General features: G+C 36.0%; 1 protein-coding gene and 1 long non-coding RNA gene across 6 annotated transcripts in view; one reads left to right on the top strand and one right to left on the bottom strand.

The window, feature by feature from the left end:
• LOC138857017 (uncharacterized) overlaps window positions 1-25,050 on the bottom strand; it is a 293,806-nt gene that overhangs the window by 2,733 nt on the left and 266,023 nt on the right. The gene's annotated exons all lie outside the window — the stretch shown is intronic.
• pyr (pyramus) overlaps window positions 14,864-25,050 on the top strand; it is a 57,603-nt gene continuing 47,416 nt past the window's right edge. The window contains exon 1 of one of the 2 annotated variants that reach the window (XM_070108354.1): window positions 14,864-14,885. In XM_070108354.1, the coding sequence (XP_069964455.1) occupies window positions 14,884-14,885 (2 nt within the window). In that variant the 5' untranslated portion in view covers window positions 14,864-14,883. Of the gene's footprint in view, window positions 14,886-18,811; window positions 18,841-25,050 lie in introns of those variants that run through there. The other variant, XM_070108352.1, reaches the window with a different exon arrangement.

The raw sequence follows: 25,050 nt of genomic DNA, 5'->3' as shown, positions 1-25,050 counted from the left end.
AAATTGACAATTTATGGAAACGCTGTACGAGCATATTAAATGCAGAGTCGACGAATTCGATGTTGCCCCTAGAGTCTACGTACGACTGCCATGTTAAATACCGAATGTGTATAGTTATATATAGTAATATAGAAGTATGAACTAAAACTATCAAGTTTTTCTTTCTTTTTTTTCAGAGTTTTAGGGCTTGAAATAATAGGTTTCATTCGATGACTGCAAAGAAGCTACAATGTGAAATGATATACACATTTCTCACAAAGGTTTCTGCTCAGATACAGTTGATTCTCTCCTTTACTAGACAGCTACATATGAATGTAAGTTTCCATCGACATCGAAATATGTTTACTAAGTCGTATTGGTTCTCGGTAGACAACGGTAAACTATCTATGTAGTGTTTTTCTTGCATGAAAAAGTCTTTATACGATCGCAAGTCGCTCGCAGGCGGCCTAAAACTTGGAAGTACCATCATTTGTTGGATAAAATAACGCATCAGCCCAGAAATTGCAGGAGAAGTTCGGTCAAATAGCTATACTTCATAACAGTTAAATATTCGGATGTGTCCTAAGTTGTGAACATCGTTAGATACATTTTTTTTTTTTAAATATTTTATGACTGAAGTGCAATCCAAACTACAGGTAGGCCGACAGCATTTTCCGTGCTTCGGTATCACAGACATCCTGAACTGACGCTTTAGAATTCTTTCTCCGTTCTGGACGTTTCCATAATTCTATTATGGAATCTCTCCTTGGGTGGACGCAAAGGGCTCACCATCGTTTAAAGTAAACACAACACAACCGGAAAGATAAAGAAATATTCTTAGTGAAGATAATCTTAATTAAATAAGAGAAATAAGTATCGCATGCCATTACTGAGTTTGCTGATTTTGATCGTATAAATGAGGTTATGTAATAACAAAAGCTTTAAAGTTGCATGCAACAACAAAAAAATGCCATTCTGGGAAGTTAAAACAGTTGAGTAATGAAAAATTGTAATTGCAACTTCACATTCAACCAAAAATAATTGCATCAACAAGAAATGCTGTGTCGTCCTTTATGTCAGTGTGGCGTCAACAGTGCAAGCTACTATTTATGCCAATACCAGGTCCAACTAACTACCACAGCGCCGCTGCGTAAGTGGCGTGCGTGCGTGTCTGTCCGTTTGCCTGCCTGCGTGAACAACTGATTGCACTGAGTGAAATCAAAAAAATTATCGTTCACGCCCACACAAACTGCGTTGACATAAGCAGCAACACGCCGCGCGAACGGTAGTGATTGTCTTGCGTGAAATTGTTGGCTCTGTTGGCTGTTGCACTGTCGTTAATGCGTTGGCCAACATAAAAACAGCAAATGTATTAATGCGTGTGTGTGAGTGGGGTGGTTGCCAATGGGCGAGTTACACAAGGGGTAGGTGTGACGTTATCTGAGAAATATCGCACGTAAATCGTAATCGAACGCACGCAAGCAAATGCAGGTGTTTAAACAAAGAAAATAAAATATATGTATAAAATATTATATACTTATGCCTACATATATATATGGTATATACATATACATATGTATTTAACAAGCATATGTGTGCAGTTATTCGTTTTTCGTTTGCTCAAAGCGGCAAATAAAATAAATGGTGGGCGGTCTGTGTGCAGAGACTGCAGCATCAGCAAATATTGACGTGCCCGCAACAGCAATAACCTCAGCAACAACAACACGTACACAACCACAACTGTTCATTACCACAGCCATTGCCAATGCGACTGATATTTATCAGCAACCACAACAGTGAGCGCTTCCACGGTAGTGTGACTGCGGCTTTGTTGCCACCACCACGAAAAGAACTAAAAAATGCTTTGCTCCGGCTAAAAACTGCCTACCCTGCTAACTGCTGGTCTGCGAGTTTTCTGCTTGCATACTTTTTCTTAAAATTAGTTGCGTATTGCTTTAGTACACAATTGTTGTTGCTGCTGATTGTCTTCTGGCTTCTTTTCGAAAACTGTCTGCAGCGCGCTTTCGAAATGCCCTCTTTCGGTTTTGAACTTAATCTCTTGTGCACACGCACAACTCGGCAGTTACCTATTGATCCGCAGGCTTTACTTGAGTGCATAGTTGTTGTTTTTGTTAGCTAAAACTTTGGTTATTTGCCACGCCGTTTTGCGCACTGCGTCTCGATGGCTGTTCTTCAATTGAACGGTGGCTAATACAACCCCTTGTTGGAGATTCTTACGGTCTCTGCTGATTGCATAGCAAATTTATGGCGCTTGAAGGCCTCGAGGGGGAGTTATCTCGCAGCGAAGAACATGCATCTAGTGCGGGTTACGCAGGAGATGGTGGTTCGAAGCCACTGGGTGATTTATAAATATTCCAAATGATTTCACCAGTGCTGTGTAATTTGCAGCCAGACAGTCTACATACGTTTGGCGTGGCTGCACTTACGCGTATGTGGAGCATGCTTTTGACCTTTTGACCTGATTTGTGAATTTTTTTTATGCAGATACTATTTTTAGAATATTATTGAATGGGACAATGTTTAGCTGAAGGCGTCATTGTAAGCGCAGTTAGTGTATTGCAGTAAATGTTATTTGATCGAAATTTATCCGGATTGGTTCAGTTCAAATTGTTATTTTTTAACAAGGTTTACGTAGTACTGTTGAACACGATGCGTCCTAAAGGCATGTCGCATGTCGGTGTAATAATGATATCGAAAGAGTGGAGATATTTGTTGCAAGTCCGCCAGTTATTAATAGAGAGATAATTAAATATTGCGGTTCGAATAACGCATTTTTTTATGTATTCGGTATAAGACGAGTCAGCAGCGGTCTTGTGAACAAAACTGTTAAGGAATAATGTTAGGTCTCCGAGCCAAAAATTTCGCTGTTTTTGTAGTTGCTTTGTCTCGCTTCTGATAAAGATAACGCATTCAGTCGAGTAAATTTGCTTGGCTTAGAATGAGCGTGGTTTCCTTTGGCTAAAAAATAATTATTAAGGTATTTTTTGTATCCAGTCTAGTTCGTTGTCAGTGCGCGCTGGTCCACATTTGTACATTGTCAATACTGATGCTTCCAAGAAGAGTTTTAGAAATGTGAGGTATGTGAGATAGATGTTAAGAAAAGTCGTTTCGGCAGTTCATCCTGTTTGTATTTCGAGGCTGAAATCCGATTAACTTTATTAGTTGATAAAAGCTTAATTTATTTGCTATTCATACGGGAAACTGGACGCGGATGTTGACATGTAAGTCTCAAGACGAGAAATATGGAACGCCACACCGAAGAAATGCGAAAGTGGTCACAGATGGAAGAGAATTGTTTAGTGACGTGCAAGTGGCGTAATGATGATGCGTCAATGATGAATGATGTTCTCATACTCTTCCGATAAAACAAAATTATTTGCTAATATAAAACGTATGAGTCTGTTTGAAAAGACTATCAATATTTCTGCCCTCTCTTAAGCATTTAATTTGCTAATTACTATACTCAACTAAACAATGGGGGTCATCGCTCAAGGACACACATATACCCACCCGTAAAACAAACTCAACAGTCCCACTATAACTATTTCGCTAAAGCGCGTACAATTTGTATGGATTAGTAGGGAAGTTAATGGGTGTATGAGATAAGATTATACAATTTATGTGCAGCTGATTCCACAAAAGCTTGTATGCGTCTATGTGATGCGGTCTATGTGATAAGGGCTCTCACTGGCTAGGATGTGGTTTGGGGTTTGTGTTGGTGCAAATTGTAAAGTGTCGCTTGTTAAATCACGTGAACTGGTGTAAATCGACTGTGGCAGTATGAGATTGGATACAGCAGCCACCTCAACACACCAATACAGACAAACAAATGTGGCATACAACGGTATACATATAATGCTTAGCGACACAACTGGTAGCAAAATGAAACTTGCGACCATTGTGTTTGCAAAAGGATTGCAGACACATATTATATGCATACAAGGATATATACATACTCAGATACAGTGAGGCGATGTGACAACACAGTGGTATGTGATATGCTGGTCCGCAGTTGTAGGAGCGCTAGTATGTTGTAATTTGCTGCACTCAATGACCGGGACATTATTTGCTGCTATACATTTTAAAGCACAAGTGGCAAGGTGTATGTGTCAGCATGTGTGTGAGCCTCGTTGTAGTAAATCGTGTACTTTTTATGCTGACAAATCCTGACAATGTGAAGCATTGATTGGTGTAAAGGTTGACTGGTTTTTCGGTGCGGTGTGGTGTCTGTGACTAACTTTGAGCTATTTACTTGCCACACACGAGTTCAGCTGCCATTGCTGTCGCAATTGACAGATTTAATTGTTTGTAAATTAACTGCAACGATTGAGTGTGTTAAAGGCTCAAAATGGCTGAGGGGGAGTGCAGTTGTCAGTCGTATTGTGGGTGTGGATGAAATGTGTTTGGAGTTCAGTTGAAATGTTTGTTAGACTGTGATTTGCATTTAAATTAGACATTTACAATGAGAGTGGCGTGCGTGTGTAGTAGTTTAGAAGCCTCATTCAGCTGGTTGATTGCACAAAGGTCAACTGGCGCATTGAACGGTCACATGGCTTATGATGCTGTGCGCTTTAGCTGATAGGGATACTTTTGTTGGTTGATTTGTATGCTTGGCTAGTTGAATAACTGGCCGAATAGTTTAGAATTAATTGGCTGAGTAAGAGAATGACTCCTTGTTCGAATTAGTTAATGAATGATGGGATCCTTTTATATATTATGGCTAAAAATCCTTTTATATATTATGGCGCTTCTATAGAAAAAATACTGTTTTTGGTATGAAATATATTTTTTTCATCAATATAATCTCCCTTAAAATTAATACACCTATTCCAATATTAGTACAATAGTTTTATATCATCTCTTTAATAACTTTCCGCCGGAAGCTCTGAAAAACACGCGTCTACGGCTATAATCGCTAGTTCATTCGACAAAAAACGCATCCCGTGAATTGTTTCAGGTTTCTGAAGAGGCCAAAGTCGCTGAGCGGCAAATCTGGTGAATAAGCTGGATGCTCAAGAATTCGTACTTTAATTCGTTGAAATTTGTCATTGTTCGTGCATTGTCGTGATGAAAAATGATATTTTTGTCCCACGTATTTTTTGATCCAGTATGCAATTGATGATTTATTAGAGCGGTCAGTAATTTACTTGTAATTAAATACCCCAATTTATAGGTATTCACTTGATTGATGCTTCATTTAATGAATTTAAAAATAATGAAAATATGGTTTATAATCAATATGCTTTGAAAAATTTATCACTCGAAGAATTTTAAATTAAAGGACACATCTAGTATCAATATTCTAAAAAATCAATTTTTTTCTTGCATTCCTTTATCCAAACTCAATAGCTTCAAAAATATCATACTAAAATTTAAAATGAAATTTTCGAATCTTTTTTGATTTACAAACTTTTAAAGTGTAGACGACAGCCAAGACAAAAGATCCGACCATAATTACATTTTTTCTGCATGTTCTGTATATCTTACTACATACAATTATCTACTAGTGACAGTTCACAGGTAAAAAACGACCAAAACTTTGGCTAAAATTCAACTTTTTGTAACTCGCCGCCATTTTGTTTGTTTATGTTATTTGGTGCGATTGTAGGTCATTGTGCGTACACTTGCTTATAGTCGAGAATTTAAGGTTTCATCCACGGAAAATTGCGGGAATAACTACAGCAGTGGAGGACCTTGTTTTAATACCCTCGGAGATGGCGTTTAAATACAAAAATTTATTATTATTTGCTTCAAAAATTCGCATTCCTAAAATATGTATAAATATGTTCTTACAACTTTAAAATAATTGTTTTTCTTTTTACTTTCCAAAAATCGACTGTTTTTAGGCTGTTATATAATACTAGGTGTACCTCTTAATGGACGTAAAAGTTGGTTTCAAAAAAATATGCCTTTGCTGTACACCTTTGGAATACAAATTTTCAAAGAAGTCTTTGAAAACACACAGTGCGCAGACTTTAGGACTATGTCACAATTAATCAGATACGGGGTAAAAACTGTCAGACTTGCTTGCGATAGCGGTTATTTATTTTTAAAACAAATCCAAACCGTTATCCATTACTTCATCAGTCTCTTTTCGTATGATAAGTAGTTGCCTCTGTGTATGAAGAAATTATGAAGGAAATAGCATTGTAATCTAGCAGCTTTGCTGCTTTGTTTTCTTGTTTTTACCAGTCACGTGTCACATAAAGTTCCCGCGGGCAACTTGTCAATGTGAACGCTTCTAATCCTGCCAACAGTAAGTATACACACACATACATTTATACATATGAATCTTCGGAATTCTTATCATGCGTGAAGCATACAATTTGTCTTGAGCAAAAACAACACAACAACAACAAAGCAGCGACAGGAAGGCGACAGTTAATAAAAAAACGAAAATAAATAAAGAAGAGCATGTTACGTTGATAGTAAGAAAAAGTTTGCTATAAATAACTAGACAAAGTAAAGAAGACGACGAAGTGTAATGGCAGGCAGTGAGCAACAGCGTTTACACGAAGCACAAAACAGTTAACGAGTGAAGCCGTTTAGACGCCTGCAAGTATGCAACGGATACAAGCATAAAGATTTACATGCCTGAGTGTGTTTGTGTGAAGACAACTAACTTAATGGTGTGGCATAACAATGACGACGCAGCGACTGTGAAACACCAAAAAAAAATCTAACAAGATGACGCTAAGCATAAACGAGTAGGGTGGGGTATGGCACATAAATACTCAGCATATATGTATATTAGAAGCGCTGTATGTGCGATGATAAGCGAAAATAGTGCATAAATATTTGTGCAACCACCCACATGCCGCATGGAGCTGTAGCTGACAGAAAATATTTATAACAAACTAATGCATTAAAGTCCATATACATACATACATACATACACACCAACACACAAGCGCATTTGCTTTTACTCGCTCTTCGCCTTCTTGCAGCGTCGTCTTCGTTTTTATTGTCAAACACATTTTAAAGTTCATTGACATTTTTTCAATGCATGCCACACACCCACACACCCACACAACAAATGCAATCAACTGGCCGCTGTTGTAGTGGGTTGAATGTTGCAAGTGCTTGCTGGTATGAGTTGCACTTTGTATGCAGCTAGTCAAGCTGAAAGCAAAAATAGAGCTGAGCAAATAAAAGGATGTTAAAATTACCGTGGCGTTGGCGTCGAAAAGTATGCAACGCCGAGTTGCAAGTCGCGACAATAAAGTTTATTTGATGTCAACAATGACGCCACAAATGCTGCCGCTGCCAACGTGCAACATGCCACCCACATCAGACGACAATTTGTGCCGCATACGCTTGTTCGGGTTGGGTGGTATAAGTTGGCTGCTTGAGCTGATCCCAGCTTGTTGTTTGCATTCATATTGTTGTTGACCGCTCCTTGTGCTCATTTCGACTCCATCTAATTTGGGTGTGTTTTTGTGTATTTTTCAAATGGGTATTTGTTTTGGTTCTGCTGCAACTCGAATGCAATTAAATTTGCTGACTTTTTATTGTTTAATGACGCTCGATGACACTTGATGATGCATTATACCGTGCGCGCATAGCCTTGCAGGGTAATTAGGGTCAATAAAAGGAAGTGTACTCGTGTTGGAGAAGTTGACAGCGAAATGGTCGCAATGGTAAACATAAAACAGCAACAGACCAATACGTTTAATGGCATTATTTGCGCATTGCTTCGGCTTTTGTGGTTGCAGTTTTGAGGTTAGGTAGCACCAAATGCTTTTTAATACTTTTTATACTAAGCACAAGAAAAAATGTTAATATCGCCTGCACCGAAGCTTTAATATTGTTCGCAGGTGCATTTCTTATAGCATAGAAGGGTATAAAAGGATCTTTATCTAGATTTTGATCGTTCAGTTTGTATGGCAGCTATATGCTAAACTGATTCGATCTGCACAATTTGTTCGCAGATTCTAGCGTTGCCTTAGAAAATGATCGATGCCGAATTTCGTGAAGATATCTCATCAAACAAAAAAGTTTTTCATACAAGCACTTGATTTTGATCGTACAGTTTGTATGACAGCTATATGCTGTAGTGCTCCGATATCGGCAATTCCGACAAAAGAACAGCTTCTTAGCGAGAAAACGATGTGTGCGAAATTTCAGATTGATATCTCAAAAACTGCGGTTATATACAGACAGAAAGTTGGACCGACAAATCGACTCAGCTCGTTACGCTAATCGTTTATATATATTTTTTAAAGGGCCTCCGACGTCTTCTTCTGTATGCTACAGACTTTGTGGAAATTAAACTTTTGCTGGATTAAATTTTTCAAATATTTACATTGTAGGTATATCACAGAGTGTGTCAAAAGTAAATTTTTTCTATTATAGTCGAAAAAACTCGGTTTCTCTCATCCGGATCTCACTTCACTATGGCTGTTCAATATAGCTGACTTTTGCTCCACTCTGTATGAAAGCTGATAACTCTTTCTTCAATATTGTCTCCAGTATTTATATTTGTTGAAGTCTTGCTTGGCTTGTTTGCAATTTTCAATGTTCTCTATACTGATATTGTTATATATATTATTTATTAATAATCTCTCTTTTTTCAGTCTGTTTGACCGATTGCGCAATTGGCCGACTGCATCGTACACAACAAACTGGCCAATCACAAGAAGTTATGCTTTTTTCTTAGTGAAAAGCCCAACTGTCAGCGTTTACGGTTGGCTGGTCGCCTTCATTTATAACTAATTGCTGGAGTGTAGACGTGGTCATTGAAAATGGTGAGGCCTAATAGCTATGCGACATATTTAATAAAGAAATATACGAGACACGTAAAACAAAAACAATAGTATATGTTTATGTATGTATGTACGGTTAATATATAAGCTTATAAACCGCTGATTGCTCAGCATTGCTGTCAACTGCAATTTACAAATGAGTCGCCCTTTAAGTTATCGCTGCATGTGCATATGTACAACAACAATAGTGTTGGTCGGTAATGCAACAGTCTACAAATTAAATGGCTGCCGCTAAATTATAGTGTCGCCGTCATTGAGCCGCTAAACTGGTTCAAGCTTGCTGTTGAGGGCGTGTCAAAAGGGTCGACAGGCAAACTAATGGATACATGTGTATGGAATATATACTTATATATATGCATATATCGATATGGAAGGCCACAAGCTCAGTGCAGGCTGTGAGTTTGGTTAATTAAAGTCCTTTGATTTATTGGGTTAAAAAAAATAATATATGGAAAGAATTTAGTGGTTAACTAAAGTGCGAACAAAAATTTTAATCGGCACTCACGTTTACATTTTACAATAACGCTTACATTTTTAAGAAAAATTACAGTATTTTCATGGCATGTTTTCGGCTGTCAGTCAGTCTGCCACTCACACTTTTAGTTTGAGTGTAATTTCCATAACAAAAGTGTTGATTGCCATTAATACGTTGTGGTGGATTAGCGAAATGCGTTTCGTTAATGCTGACAGCTTGGCAACGTCTCAGGGAGCTTTAAGCTCAAGCTTTCAGGGCGCGTTAATTTCAATTTGTAAAAGTCTACTGACAAGCTGTATAATTCTAGAGGCCTATACTTATTACGGGCATGTACGAGACATTCAGCAATTCAGTAAAAAAAGTTGGAACCTTTTAAAACCATATCTAAAGCTCTTATAGAAGCTTAATATCAACTTTCGGAGATATATAAAAATATTATTATTTAAAAAAAAAAAAGTTCTTGTATGGAGGCACCTGAAACCGAAGTTAACGCTTGTTTAATGTGCTGTAAGTATGTAGATGGCAATAGGTTCCAGTAGATTAGCTCCTTAAAGTAAAAATAACTTACGCAATCGGTCAGATTGAGGCGTATTTGTACATATGAATCAAATGTTTGTGCCAAAATACAATGATTTAGTTATTAGAAACTTCTTAGTCATAACAAAGGTAAAAAGTCGTGAAAGTCAACTACCGCTAAATAAATGCTGAAGGTCATCGCAATGAATTCAACACAAACGGCTTTTTACAAGAAGAATTTAAAGCACAGAGCAATAACCTAAATTATGACTAATCCGACCAATGAAACATAGCGCTAGCCACTAAAAAGAGATAAAGAGAAGATGAAAACAAATGCATAAAATGTGAATTGGTAAAATTCCCAAGAAAATGCAACGCACGTGAGCGCCCAAGCTAGTTATTAACTGCAAAAATATGAAATGAAAAAAAAGAAAAACAAAACCGAAAGCGGCGGGTAGCCGAGACAACAGGTGAAGAGGAACGCAAGCATAAATTAAAAAAAAAAATGATAATAAAAGTAAAATACTATAAACAGCTTCTCCTGAAGCGCAGCGAAGTGGCCGCCACTTGTGGGCCCAGAGTAACGCAGCAAACAGCCGAGAAAACGATGCGACGTGACAGATTACAAAACGTTTGACACCATGCCGCGCCGCGTGCAATGCAAACAAGAAAGGCGAATGCAAAAACAAGCAAAACAATAAAAAGAGCAACTATAATGAGAATTGTATGCGCTAGAGTGTGGAGTACAAATAGTAATATTGCACGCGCAGCTGCTTAATACACACTCGACTCTAATATAATATGAACTTGCCACACATGTGCGAATCAAAAACAACAACAACAGTGCAGCAGCAGCAAGAACGTCGGGCGAGTGAGCAAATCAGTGCAATCACTGTCCGCCACTGAGCGCTCTAATATGATTTAAACGCCTTGCAGTAGCGCATGTGCGGCCGGTGTGCCAAGAGGGCGCTGCGACAAGTGGCAGCCAGCGGCAGTGCATGCAGCCAACCAGCCACCGTGTCAGTGGCGCATTTGTTTGGCCATGATCATAGACATGATCATCGCAAAGCGCTCCTTTGCCGGCGCAAATTAATAAGCGAGCAATCAGCTTGCAACCAAACGGCAGCACAATCAGCGGCACTGGCAGTCATATTTGCCTTGATATATGCAGCAGCAGCAGCAACAGCAGCCGATGACGATGATGATGGCGATATACAAAATAAACAACAACATTATGTGAGGCGTAAGCATGCCTTTCTTGTTGTTGTTAACTCGTCACTATGCACGTACATGTGCAGCGCGCCACGGCAGCAGCAACGTGATGCGCCACAATTGCACGTACGTTGTACACCTTCACGTCGTTTTCGCATACATTTTCCAGTCGACTTTGTTGCTATTTTTCACCGGTGCTAAGGCGTTCTTGGTACTTCGAGAGCTATGTGTAGTGCGCACACCAAAGTAAAAGCAACAAAGTAGATCGAAAGCATGGCATATATAACGTAAATTGCAACAAAAAGGCAGAATATGTACATATATATGTATATGCATCACGATGTGTTTGTTAATAAGTTTTGTTGGGGCGTAGTACTCGTATTGAGTTCAAGTACACCTGCGCATGCGCAGCGGTATTCTAAGGTGTTTGAGTCGTTTGTATGCGCCCTTTAAATATCCTGTGGCGATTGCTAGTGTGCATTTGTTGCTCACTTTAAGCTTTTTTTTTACTCATAGCAAACACAGATATTTCTTGGTCAACTAGGCGGCCGTGCAGCGGTCCTCATCGCTATATATATATATATTTAAAGATATATGTCTGTGTATTCTTTATTTCTATTATGATTAGCTGCATGGGCATCAGCACCATCACCGTCACCTTTACGAGTATCTACGTTTTTGCTGTGAGTGACGCTGATTGTTATTATAGTGGGTTGCCGCTTCACTTATGCGCGTAATTGCATTGAAAGTTATGAATTCGAGTGTTTATTTTTTTTTATATTTTTTTTTCGTTTTTATGTATTTTTATGTATTGTGCAACTTTAGGCCACAACGGAAAGCATGAGTAGTTGCATTCGTTGCAGTTTATGCTGCAACATACATTTATTTCTTGTAAGAGGAGGTCGGACATATAAAACATTACATTTTGTTGGATAAATTGGACAGAAAATATGGATAAAAAGTGAAAGCTCTCTACTTTCCATATAGCATAGCTTTTTTCAAAAATATTTGCGTTTATTGTGAGTATATTAAACAAGAAAACACGTTAATATCGGTTAAACCGAAGTTGTAATACCCTTCACAAATACAATGGCAAAAAGATGAGAAACGCTAACCAACTTACAAAAAAAAGTGTTTATTATTTAAAAATCTTTTTTTAGGTTCAGGAAACTTTGTGTGACGGAGCCACCAGCACAAAAGGGTCTGACAGCATTTACGCAGAAAATCACTAAAGTCGGAATTTTAATTGCTTAACCGGCAATAACGCGAAAATATTTGTGTCTGGCATTTCTGTTATGTCTCTAATTAGAGAGACAATAATAATTAGTATGTAAAATAAGTTATACTAATATTTAAAAAGCTACGCAAATTTGTATGCACTTGAGCATAAATACATGCATCTAATTAGATTGAGAAAATGCCAGGCAAAAGTCGTTTTAATAACTTAAGTATATATTTATAAGTTTACAAAGTTTCGATTCCTCACGTTCAAGGTGCAAGTTGTTAGTATCAAGTGACAACAAAAACAGGCGTAAAACAATATCATAAACAGTAAAGTAAAGTATTTGCATGTCAACAAGCAAAAAAACCAAAAATGGCAAAAAGGCATAAGAGCGCACTGACTGTGATCAGCTAAATTTAGCTGCATTTGCAATTATTATTTATTTATTTGCGCCACCAAAATGCAGAAAAGTCGGGCGGAAGCCTGAAATTGCATGCCGGAGCATAAGTAGCTACACCTCCGATATTTTAAGCAATAACTCATATTTGCGCAGTAAATTAGCAAGAGCTAAGAAAATGTGGAATGTGAAAAAATTAAAAATAATTATAAATAAAAAATGAAATAAGCAAAAAAAAAAACATATATATATAACATTTTACCTAAAATTTTCGACAAAATTTTATGTTAGTTGGCAAAAAGGGTGTACGCGATCTGTTGGCTGTTGAAACTTTTAGCGTTAAACGCGCATATAATATAAACCGGATGCGGCAAGTGCAGTGAAATTTGAGAACACTATATAGTATTTTATAATTTCGTAGAATTCGAACATAGTTTTCGTAATTTCCAAATAATTTTCAGCATTAAAAACTGAATCCCTAATCATAAGTATTTAAGAGTGTCGAATTAACTGGTAACACCGCCATGCGTCTTTTTTATTGGGTATTAACAATTCGAATTTATTCAATGTTAATTAAGTTCGTACGAAATGTCCATTTAAACTTGTACAATTTGGCATTATTTTTGCATAAAAAATTATTAACAGTTGTGAACATATTGACAACAACAAATTGCCCAGTCACGTTCTACATCAACACCGTTGGCAACTATGACACTCGCACTACGGAACATACATATGTACATATGTATGTACCTATGTATGTATGTAAGGCCGACATATACCCCAAGCGCCGGCGGTGTTGTGGTGAACCGCGTGGCGTTGGTGTCGCTAGTGCCGCTTAAGGTGACGCTACTGGTGCCGTGTATCACCCGCTGTTTGCCGTTGTTCTCCCAATATCGAATTTTTTTACGCTGCATATTTTTTCGACAAATATTTATAAGTATTCTATTACTATTGTACATGCTACATTTGTGTGTCAGTTTTCAATTATTTGCCGTTGCTAGCGTTTGCTAGTTTTTCCGTCTGTCTGTACATTTATGTGGGCGTGTCGGTCCACCTGTAAATTGGAAAATTTAATTTTGTTATTTGCCCACACAAAAGCGTTTGTTGCCGTCGTTGAGTCCAGCCGTAAGTCAGTTAGTGCGCGCTGATCATTTGACCATTTGATTGTCACCTCTTTAGCGTTGTTTTGTTTTTGTTTATTTAGTAATTGTTGTTTTATATTGTGTTTGTTGTGCTTTTTGGTGTTGCTAATTTGTAGCTATTTTTCCAATTTCGGAATGCTGGCGGTGGTTTGTGGCGCCAACGAATATAAACGTGTGACTTGGCTTTTTTTCGTGCATTCAGCGAATTTGGAGTTAATAAATCTTCGAAATTATTGCATACAAGACTTTTATGCAAATCGTAGCTAATTTATTAAGTTAAATGAGTATCGGTATCAAAATGGGTGACAATAAAATAGAATGGTTCCATTAGAGTTGCATAAATATGCAATCGCTGGATTTCCAAATTAATATTTCTGCGACAATTAACATAATTCATTATGAGGCAATATTCTCTAGTCGGCATTAATATTGGCTGTGCGAGTCTGATAAGTATACCTAAGTTCTAGCTAAAAATCATACGAATAAAAATTAAAGTGCGGCAGTCAGCTGAGATTTGATGCATCCATTTCTTTCTGAACGTCTGGGATAACTAAAAGTTAAATTTATGAAAACGTATACAACTATTAGACAACCATCTAAATAAGAATCCCTAAACATAAAGCCACTGAAAATGTGTTCCATTCGTGATCCAGAGAAGTGACACAAGTTGTCAAGAAATAACTTCAAATTTTGTGCAGTGTATAGCTTTCGTGCTGAAACATTTCAGTGCCAATCTGTCTAAACATTTTCTATTGGGATTTTCCTGCTTATATTATTCTTTGTCTCCACATTCCTCAATAGCAGGGTCTACATTTATTTAGCTTAAAAAACCCAGTCCAAATATTTTTTGAACTCAGCCTGTCTATTTGTTTTCAAATTTTTTTTGTTTTTGTTCAGTCTAAATACAGTTAAACAAATATTTGTGTGCCAAATAACTCAGTAAAAAAATTATTTCCAATATTTTAACAGCTGATTTATATAAACCATGGAATTTCCACTAAAACCGCTCAAGAAACAACAACCAAAAAATGCTGACGCAGGTTCTAATTTTAAGATAATTTAAAGAAAAGTCGTGAGATAACTATTATATCTAATCAATTTAGTTTTTAGAGGATTCTAGACGTGCCGCAATTGTTCGTTAGAAAGCAGAGATGTAAGTAAAAACCAAAAATACCTAAATCATAACTTTTTTGTATCTCTCGTTAGTAGTTAGAACCGAATTACTCATTCAAAAAATTGCTTATTTCGTTTGACGACTGGGTTCATACGCGTATAGTTGTATATCTTTACAATGTATTTACATATCTCACAACCTTTCTCGTACTTTAACCTTTACTGCTATATTTAATATTAGTTTACACACACCTCTATAGAATGTATAAAAGCGCATATGAACACACATATGAGTATATACAGACATATGTATTAAACCATATTTAGTGATTTGCAATTAAATCGAAATATTGATATTTTCTTAATAATTTCGCTGCAATTTATTTGCGCAAAGCATTCACACTTAAATTCTAATCGAGAAAGGAATTTGTGTCGAAATTTATCCGTATTTTGTCTTTTTGTGCGAGATGAGTAGTAAGCGAATATAGCATATACATATACACATCGTAAAAAAAAAAAAATTGAAACGTTAATCATGAATAAATTGAAATTTAAAATTATCACAACGTAAATGCAATTGCACATAATAAAAAATAAAGCTGAGAGAGCAAAATGTAGAGTGAGACAAACACGAATGAGAATATAATATTATATAATATATGCTAGTGCTGATCGATTTAAAGCATTAAAGCAGATTGGCGAAACTAAGGGAGACCACTGTTGAAGCGTTAAGATTGACAGAACAGTATGGTTCAATAACAAAAATAAAACTATATTTCAAGAAAAAATACTTATAGAATTGCAATAATGCACTGAGTTGGGCTCCTTCAAGTGCTTATCGTATTGATTGATTTCGTTAACACAAACTCTAAAATTAAACATTTTTCGAGTGTTTATTTACGTCGAAAGAGTGAATATCTATCAGCAGGTTTATCAAAAATTGGATGAGAAAATCAGAAAACAGCTAACAATATACATATATTGTTGTTTCATTTCTGTTTTAATAAAAATATAAGGACTTAGAGCTAAGAGCGCTGGATAGTTACGCGTAAGAGATCAAAGAAATATTGTAATATTGTATGTATAATTTTCCACTAAGCTAAGGTAGTTTTTCCTACAGCGCTGTTCATTTGACTCTATAGCGTCTCTTAAAATCTCATATTACAAGGACATTCAATAAAGCGTTGAGAAAAGATAAAAATATGCCAAAATAAAACGCCGATAAGCCTTTTAAATATTGGAGGTCGCACATATCGTATTTTACTGAGATCGCATGTGTTGTTTATATGTTTGATCTCAGTCTCATTGCTCATTAGATCTACTATTATGTTTCGTGTGTGTTTATAATTAAAAAAAAAATAAATAAATATTAACAAACATATAAATAAATAACTTATTACATCGCTCTGCAAACGGCTGAGAGTGTTGACGTTTGCAAGCAGCTTGGTGTTGGTTGACTTCCTTAGCCTTAGGATTACCATCTTCACTGGTCACTACCATACATATCTCTACTGCGTGTTCTATTGTTGCTATTAGTTAGTTAACAATATTTTATTTTATTATTAATACTTTTTTTTATTTGAATGCGATTTATTTCGCGCGCTCACGTTAATTTAAATAGCAAATGAGCATTTGATTTCGAATGGAAAATACACATATGCGCCACATGGCATTATGTGTATGCGCTGCTTATTGTCAAGTTGTAGAGTATTTGCTGAATGAAGTACAAATACAACACGGATGTGAATTGGAGAGCGAGCTGAATGGCGATAAATATGATCATCTGCTAGTTATAACACTAGTAGACTGTTTATATTTATATTTTTGCTTGTTAGTTGTTGGAATTTTTTATTAAATTTTAATTCTACATGTAGTGGCAGGTGGCAACTGAGGATTATTGAAAGAATGAGCGCCTTTTTACCACCTTTGGTAGCAGCTTTGGCATATATTTTGACAGACCTGATTTTACTCTAACTCTTTTGAGCAAACTTCTATTTGTATATGTGTTTGCCATTATTATTTATTATTGGTTGTTGTAAACACTGTTATTGCGCATTGATTTTTCGCTGAAATTGAAATATTACAAACAAGCATTGATTTTTTAAGTAATTGGGCGAAACATGATTTCATTCAGTGATATCGCATGAATGAAAAGGGAGAGGTCATTGAGTCTTTTTGGCGCTTTATTTGAAGTGTTAATGTGATTAAATCGAGTAGTCTTTCCGAAAATCCTGCAACGGTTTCTTCTTTACAAAAAAAGCAGGAAAAGTGATAAGAAAGCATATTCGCCAAAGAGACTAATGATTTTATTTTAAAAGCTGCAAAAAAAATTCATAAAATACAAGATAACAGAATAACATAATTATTCAGAAACGAAGATACGAGTGCTTAGTTGGTTTGGAGTACTAAAAAATTTAGAAAATAATTATTTTGACTTTTTTTCTTCAGAAGCATCATAAGTATTGAGTTTTATGTTAAAAATAGGCCTGAAGATTTCATATGACTTGTTGAAAGGCAACCACTTTTAGAAAAAACTTGCTCCACATTTGTGATGCTAGTGGAGTGTATGTGAATCCATGACATCCGTGATGGTTGTCGGCCATATAGCGCACTTTAGAGCACTCAACTAGCACTACTTAGTACTTTTATATACCAATAAATATGTGAAAGCCAAATAAGTATTTGACAGACAACTGATCATTTGATTACTGTAAATAAAAATAGTATTTATAGAATTCCTTTTTGCATGTATATAAGAATTTTCACAGATATTACCAGAAAAACGTGGTAAACTTTGTAATGCAAATTTGGTAGCTTCATAAATAATTGACAAAAAATATAAACGATTGAGCTTGTGCTTGTATGACAGGTGGCACATGTGGTTTTGCCACCCACTCACAGCTGACGGCAGCGCGCTTCTCACGTCGTCTGCGCGTGCGCAACAAAACTAATAAGTAATTGTGCGTTATTTACATTACATGATTTGGGTGAGCTGTTAGACTTTGGAAATTTTTGAATATTTATTAACTAATTACCACCAAGCGGATAATAATTTGTTGTGATTTTGCCGCAAGTTTCCACCTACATACATATGCTCAGTAGGTGAATTTGGGGTGCGGTATTGGCAACGGTGGCATCTGCGGTGTGAATGTGGCAGCTGGCGGCATTGTCTATTTAGTGCCAGCTTTTAGTAATTTGTTGTTATATTTGCATTTCAGATTTTGTTGCGTTTCGCACTTTTCGGCAAAATTGATTCGTAATTATTTTGAGACGTTGAACTGTTTGAAAAACATTTGCCAGTCATTATGTAAATTATTTATTTGCGTTTCAATTAGCACTTTCATTGCCATTATTTCTATTGTGCACACGAAATATGCGCCAAAGCATTTATGGTTGTGTTTTTTAAACTTTCAGTGTCACGTTCGTATTTACTGTTTTCTTGCACACACACACACACACACACATATCTGCACTTATGTAGGTATCGAACGCCCACTGTGGTGTTGCTTTGCTGTTTGCCGTTTATGCGTGCTCGCATTCATCGATCCATCTTATCATTGCTCACGTCAAAGTCTTTGACTTAAGTGGGTATTTATTTTAAATTTACAGCATTTTAATTATGCATACCCAATGGTGCGCCTGCGCCTGCGCACTACAAATATTAAAATTTACGCATTTGCGTGTGCGTGCGTGCGTCTTTTGTTGCCATTTGTTTGGACATTTTGGCTTCAATATACACACATACACACACACACACATTTTTACCAAAATTTATTATAATTAAATGTCATAATTTAGTGCGCCGTTATTTTTATCTTTAAATTTTACATACATAAGTTTGCATAGCGGCTTCGTAAAGTTCCATACATAAATACTAATACATATGCACATATATGTAACTATATAAGCTCATAAGTCTGTTTAACCTTATATGGCAGTTTGACGTCTTCGCATCATCACAGTCTGTCAGTTGGGAAATTTATGATAGCAGTTTGGTAAGTATATATTTTGATATTTTGGTCATTAAATGATTGACGTATGAAAAGCTTAAAAGTTATGTTTAACAATGAAGATGTGTACACTGCGAGAAACATTTTATTTGACATCTGAATATGTAACGGGTTTTCGTTGTATAGCGAGTTTGGCTGATAGACTGAACTTCATGAACTACTGAAGAATATATAAAAAAAAAAATCAGTATACAAAATACAAGAACTCAGTCTAACACTGTTTATGCTGTTAATCAACGAAAATAGCTTAGAGCTAAGCTTTTCTTTAACCAGCTGACGTCAAAGTTTCTATAACAGCTGAGTTCGGTTTGTGACATCTAGACCTTAAACAATTTATTTCTTCTTTGACAATTAATATGAAAGTTTGACAGAGCGTGCCATTCCTCACGTTGACGGTCGTAATCTAATCTCTAATCTTTCACTAAAATTTAAGAAAAATTCGTGTATGTAAGTCATGCTTTATGTATTACTGCTGGAACCAGTGACCTACAGTAGTTGGCTTTTAAAAATAGTTCCATTTCTGTAAACACTAGCAGCTCATCAACTATTTTTGTGGTTGTGAGTTGTTTACATTTATTTATTGCAGCTCAATTCTTAAGAACCACTTGGCAGAGATATTTATCTTGCAATACCAACACGCTGTCACATGACATTTTGTTTGAGAAGCGCCGCCATGTTATTGTTTTTATATTTATTGGTTGCCACCAACCATTTTTCCGCATAAATAAACACTAAATAAAATGTTGCAGAAAGTCAGAATTTCTATTCTTTCAAAGTGAGCTGCTACAAAATTGCATCGGCATTAGAAATCAATCAAGACACGTTTGTTTTTGCTTTTGCTTTCGCTTTGTAGTGTTTTTTATGCGTGTTTCGCACCACAGGGTGGCATGGCAGCATGGCGCCACCGCACGGGTTGACAAAACTAACGCACAAGCGGTCATGTGACAAGTTGACAGAGCGCTGAGTTTACAAAGAATGGTATTCGTATAGTGGCTGCCTGCAGAAGTGTTCGATTAACAACAACAAATTTAAATATTTTGAACTCGTGCGTGTGAACTCTTTATGTCGCTGCGAGATGTGCGCTTTTGACTGCAGTTCGCTTAGATTTATTGCCGTGTATAAAACTTTGCAATCGTAAAAAGTGTAACATTTTTATTAGAATCTTCTTTTGGGGCTACAAAATTCGCCATAATATTTGTAACGACTTTATGGCTTGGAAACTAAGAGTTGCTTATGTTTTTTACAATGTTTTTGAAGTGAGATTATCCACTACAAGTCAATGATTGTTAACGAAAATGTTGACAACTTTATTAGTTAGTCTTACGCATAGAGAATGTATTTACGGTAGCAAAAGGTAATCAAGGAGTTTGTCGCAAAGCGCAATATTATAAAAAACGTAGCCAACGTAGAATGTGAGGGAGGCATTAAATGTTTCACACCCTCTTAAATTTACTCTAGCAATGAGAGCATGTATTAAACAGTTTGTTGGTCCCCAACAAATCAACATTTCAACTCTTACGCTCCATTTTAGCGCTACGTACACGCAGCTTCTCAGAAGCCCTTGCAGCTCATTAAAAATTAAAGAAATTTTAATTCGTAACTCGTGCAATTATGGTGCGTACGCCAAGAGATTATCAATTTCCAAACAGAACACGGTTAAACAAATTTTCAACACAATTTCGAAAGCAAAAACTATAGCGAAAACAAAAAAGGAAATTAAATAAATATAAAACTAAAAAATATTTTAAGCTGTGAGAAATATTTTAATTAAAATTCCCAAAAAAGCAGTAAATCCCCATGCAAAGCAACGAAAGCCAGCGAAACCCCGTAAACGAAAGTCAAGACCATAATACAGTGAAGCCAAAAAAACTGCAAACAAAAACACAGTGGTAAAAAATCGATCAGATAGCAAACTATAAACCAACAAAAGGTGGAGGAGCAAAATTAAAAACTACCAAAAAACGTCAATGCAACCAACAACAAGCAAGCAACCGAGCCATCGATTGCAGTAGCGCAAGTGAGACGCTGATCGCTCGCTTAAGCGCACAGCCAAATCGATCCTGCCACAAGCGTAGCATACATACCAACTGATCGCGCATTGAACAGCCGCCGGTGGGCGTCAAAAAATGTGTGCAATAAAAATGAAATCGCTGCCGCCAAATAAAAAAGACAAGTCCAAATAATAAATACTGCAAAACCGACGAAAATTGAGGCTGAGGCGTGGAATTAGTTGATCGCGTTCATTGGCAGGCAGGCGAACATACTGAAATGGCAATGTTGAAGCGGTGGACAGCGTAGTGAAGTGCTGCCGTCCACTTCCAAGGAAATTCACGCCAAGGCATTAAAATAAAGTAAAAACACTTGCGGGATTCCTTAAATTGGGGGAGCACAAATTGGCTGCGATTGTAGTCGGTGCTGTAGCCGGTGCGCATGCGTGTTGTCGTCGTCTTTACCGTCATTGTTAAAGATCGAAAATGCGATGCGATGCGCTGCAATCAGCGCGATCGGTGCTGCAATCGATTGGTCTGCGCTGGTGTCGAATTTGCGCAGTGAATTTTGGTAGATGTTGTCGCACTGTTTGCACACTGCTGATTTTATTAAGCTTTTGTGTTTGTTTAGTATAATGTATATTAAAGGCTGTAACCTTGTAACGCCCTCCTCAAGGTGGAGAGTTATTTTCAGTTGTCCTTTAGGGAGCATGTAAAAAATATGCGTGTGTAATGGAGACTCTTACTTACAACACATATTCGCCAATACAAGCGAAGTAATTTTTATTTATTAAGAGTTGTATACATTCCACGGCTTACTGCAGAAAATATAATATTTAGATTTTTTTATATATTGCACCCTTAGCTGGATTATTACATCTACGCTTTCTCCACAACCCATCTTAACAGCTCTCTGCACATTCGCATTCTATCGGTTAAGGGCACTGTTCGCACAGTTGTTCCAGCAAATGACAGTTGTTTGACGATCTCATTGCTCGCTTGAATTTCTCCACACACGCGCTCATTTCTCTAATAAATTTCTCACTTTTATTGGCATTTCATTAATTCGTTAGCGAGAAATGTTGCATAGAAAGTAGAAAGTGTGGAGGAACATCTGTGACATTTAACGAAATAATTTATGTGACATGCTTGATTGCATCGCCTGGCATCTAACAACATGATAATTTGTTAACAAGCCAAAGGACGACAATTGATCGGGGTTCGATGAACTTGATAAATATGAAAGTAAAGAGAAATTAAAGTGCCATTTGTTGTAATAATGAGTGTGTGTGCATGGAAAATGTTTTAAAAACGGAATGTTTTAAGTTTCTTTAAGTATTGATTTTGCGAAAGTGTTATTTAATTTCAAAATTAAACGCTCTAGCTGCATTTGGTTTTTTTATTAATTTCGCTTCTGGAGAAATTGCTCGCAAATATATTTGCTTAAATTAAAACTTCCTGCCGTTTACAGCCAACTCGCAGTTATTTTAATTAAACGCACTGATAAGCATTGGCCACTTAATTAAGTTCAAGTGTAGATTTTCACAAATTTATTAAGCCATCAATTAAGCTTTATTTTAAGCTTAAAGAAGTGATGCGAACAGAAAAGTAGTAAAGATCACTTATTGATATGAGAAAATGAAATGCACAGAGCCAATATATAAAAATTAGCAATCAATTTCATCAAAGGCACTCAACTTAAAAAAACAAAATTAATACTAACAATTTTTAACCAACTCTTGCTTTTCTTTTAAACAAAATATATTTCTACCTCTAGTTCTGATATACAAATACCTATGTATACCTATAAATGAATACATATAACTGCATACATATGCATATAGCCGGTAGCGGAATTTAAATGTTTTTTTTAATGATTAAATTTTTATTGAAACACAAAGTCCACATCACTTTAACAGACTTAATGCAATGCTATAATTTACAGCTCATATTTGTTTAACAGAGAATTTAACAGCAATTTATTGAACATTAACATTTTCTGACTGGTTGCAATGAATGCTAACACAATTTTTGTATTCCATGGTCTTTTCAGTGCCTTAAAACAAGTTTGAGTGATTTTCGCATCAAACTTTTCACTTGTGAATTTTTTAATCTCAGACATGTCGCAGCAAACGTGTTGGGAGACTGCTGTTTTCTTTACAGCAATTTAACAGCCATTGGTCAGTTATTTTGTTTAAACTGCTGTTATGCTTACATTGCTTTAAAATTGACTTAGGAGCGGAATGTTAAATACAGAAATGCGTTTTATGCGTAGAATTTTAAAGAATATTCTGCATTGCAATGTATATTTCAGAAGAATGAGAATTCAAAAAAATTAACTATGCAAGCAAGAGTGATTCTGAGTGTGTATAATTTTATTAGGAGAGGAGAATTGAAATATGTTCCAAAGTATTTATGAAAACATATATTCAAGTATAAATATCTATGTACAAATGTGAGTCTATCAGAAAAGTATTGAGCTTAAGTAGAACATATATTAACACTAGAATTACGAACCGGTCAAAATTACCGGTTGCATCATTTATTTATACCATTTCCTCTTTATTTCTATTTAATATTTTACGATAATGTCATGATTTTTATTAAATTTGTGTATAGAATAATATTATAGATTATTTTATTCTGACGCTACTAATTTTTAGAGGGGGAGAGACCTATTCAAAATAGGTATATGATAAATCTTCGTAGTTCTAGTGTTAAGGTCTGCTTATCTTCTTAAAAAATCATAAAAATTGGTTTGAGTGACTTACATACATACATGTGTATATGGCATAAGCCCATAGGCACATAAGTCCACATAGGAAAATTATAGCGAATTCTAAAATAATCAAGGCTCTTGCGCCTTACGATAACATTGTTTACACCATTACACCTCATATCGAACTACTTGCTACAATGATTGATTTCCATGTTCTGATAATCAGCCGAACAAATGAAGATAATGCTAAAAACATATCACAATAAACTTCACAAAAAAACATTATGTGCCGAGAGTGATTTATATGATGAGCGAGAAAAAAAGGTTGCACGTTTTAAAAGTGGGCAAATGAGAATAAACACACTTGAAACCGAGAGTTTGCATGTTAATACTTAAACGCATCAAACGCGCATGTTTTACGCATTAATTAAGTCATATAGCAATAACATTTGATAACACAACAATAACAAAAAGGTACAATACTTTCGCACAAATCAAAATAAGTAATATGGAAAAAGAAGCAGAAGTAGAACAAGAAGTTACTAAGCTAAAAAGTGCGTTATCATTTTATGAGGCCAACCATAAGCAATGGAAAGACACAGAGCGGCGCAAAACGTACGCGACGCAATCAGCTTGTCGGCATCGAATTTCCGTTAATGAAGGTGGAATTCATACTCACAAACATTAACGAGTGCGCTATAGTGCAAAGTGCGAATTCCAAAAGTATGCGACGTCAAATACTTGTGAAAAACCTGCAATGACTTAGTCAATAGGAATGTGAGTTACAGTTGTTGGAATTGCTTGGTGTGCGATTAAATGGACTGAGGTATACGTAACAAGCAAATTGAGAAATGCTGTCATGTAAATATTATATAACCTAAACTACTGTAACGAGTTTCGGCTACCTTTTGGGTAGTAAACATGTAGGTGCAATAAAGTTGCGGCTTACTGATTTTTCAATTTAGAAACAATACTGGGAAAAAGAAAAAATCTTAATAAGTGGGTGCTAAAAATGAATTTTGGAACAATTTGAGTCATACAAAAACTGACATTCTTTATTGAAACTCATTGCATAATTGTATGTTTTCGTGGGGTAGGTACGGCTCAGTAGCAACAAAACCATAAAATTCGGAAATGAATAATGAACTTCATTTCATAACTAAATTTTATGTTATAATTTGAGTATCCTGTTATGTAAGTTTGTCGCTTAAATCTTTTTGCAGATGCAAGGTTTTAACACTTATTGGAAAATAACACAGTTTGAGAAGCAGTGTAACATACGCGTGAAGGATGAGATTTTATTTTGCAGTGCGCAGAAGTGTTCTTATAAAACATTGAACAATTTATAGTAGTAAGCGAAAAAATGTTCTGAAATGCAATTTTAATGCTGGTAGCGCGAAATTTTCTATAAAATTATATTAATTATACGTTAGCAAAAATATGAGCTATGAAACTGTAGTTTAATATAAAAATGATAAATACTATATA

The sequence above is a fragment of the Bactrocera oleae genome, chromosome 4, assembly GCF_042242935.1.
Source record: "Bactrocera oleae isolate idBacOlea1 chromosome 4, idBacOlea1, whole genome shotgun sequence".
Taxonomy (NCBI): Eukaryota; Metazoa; Arthropoda; class Insecta; order Diptera; family Tephritidae; genus Bactrocera; species Bactrocera oleae.
This window is presented reverse-complemented; position numbering and strand designations above follow the sequence as displayed.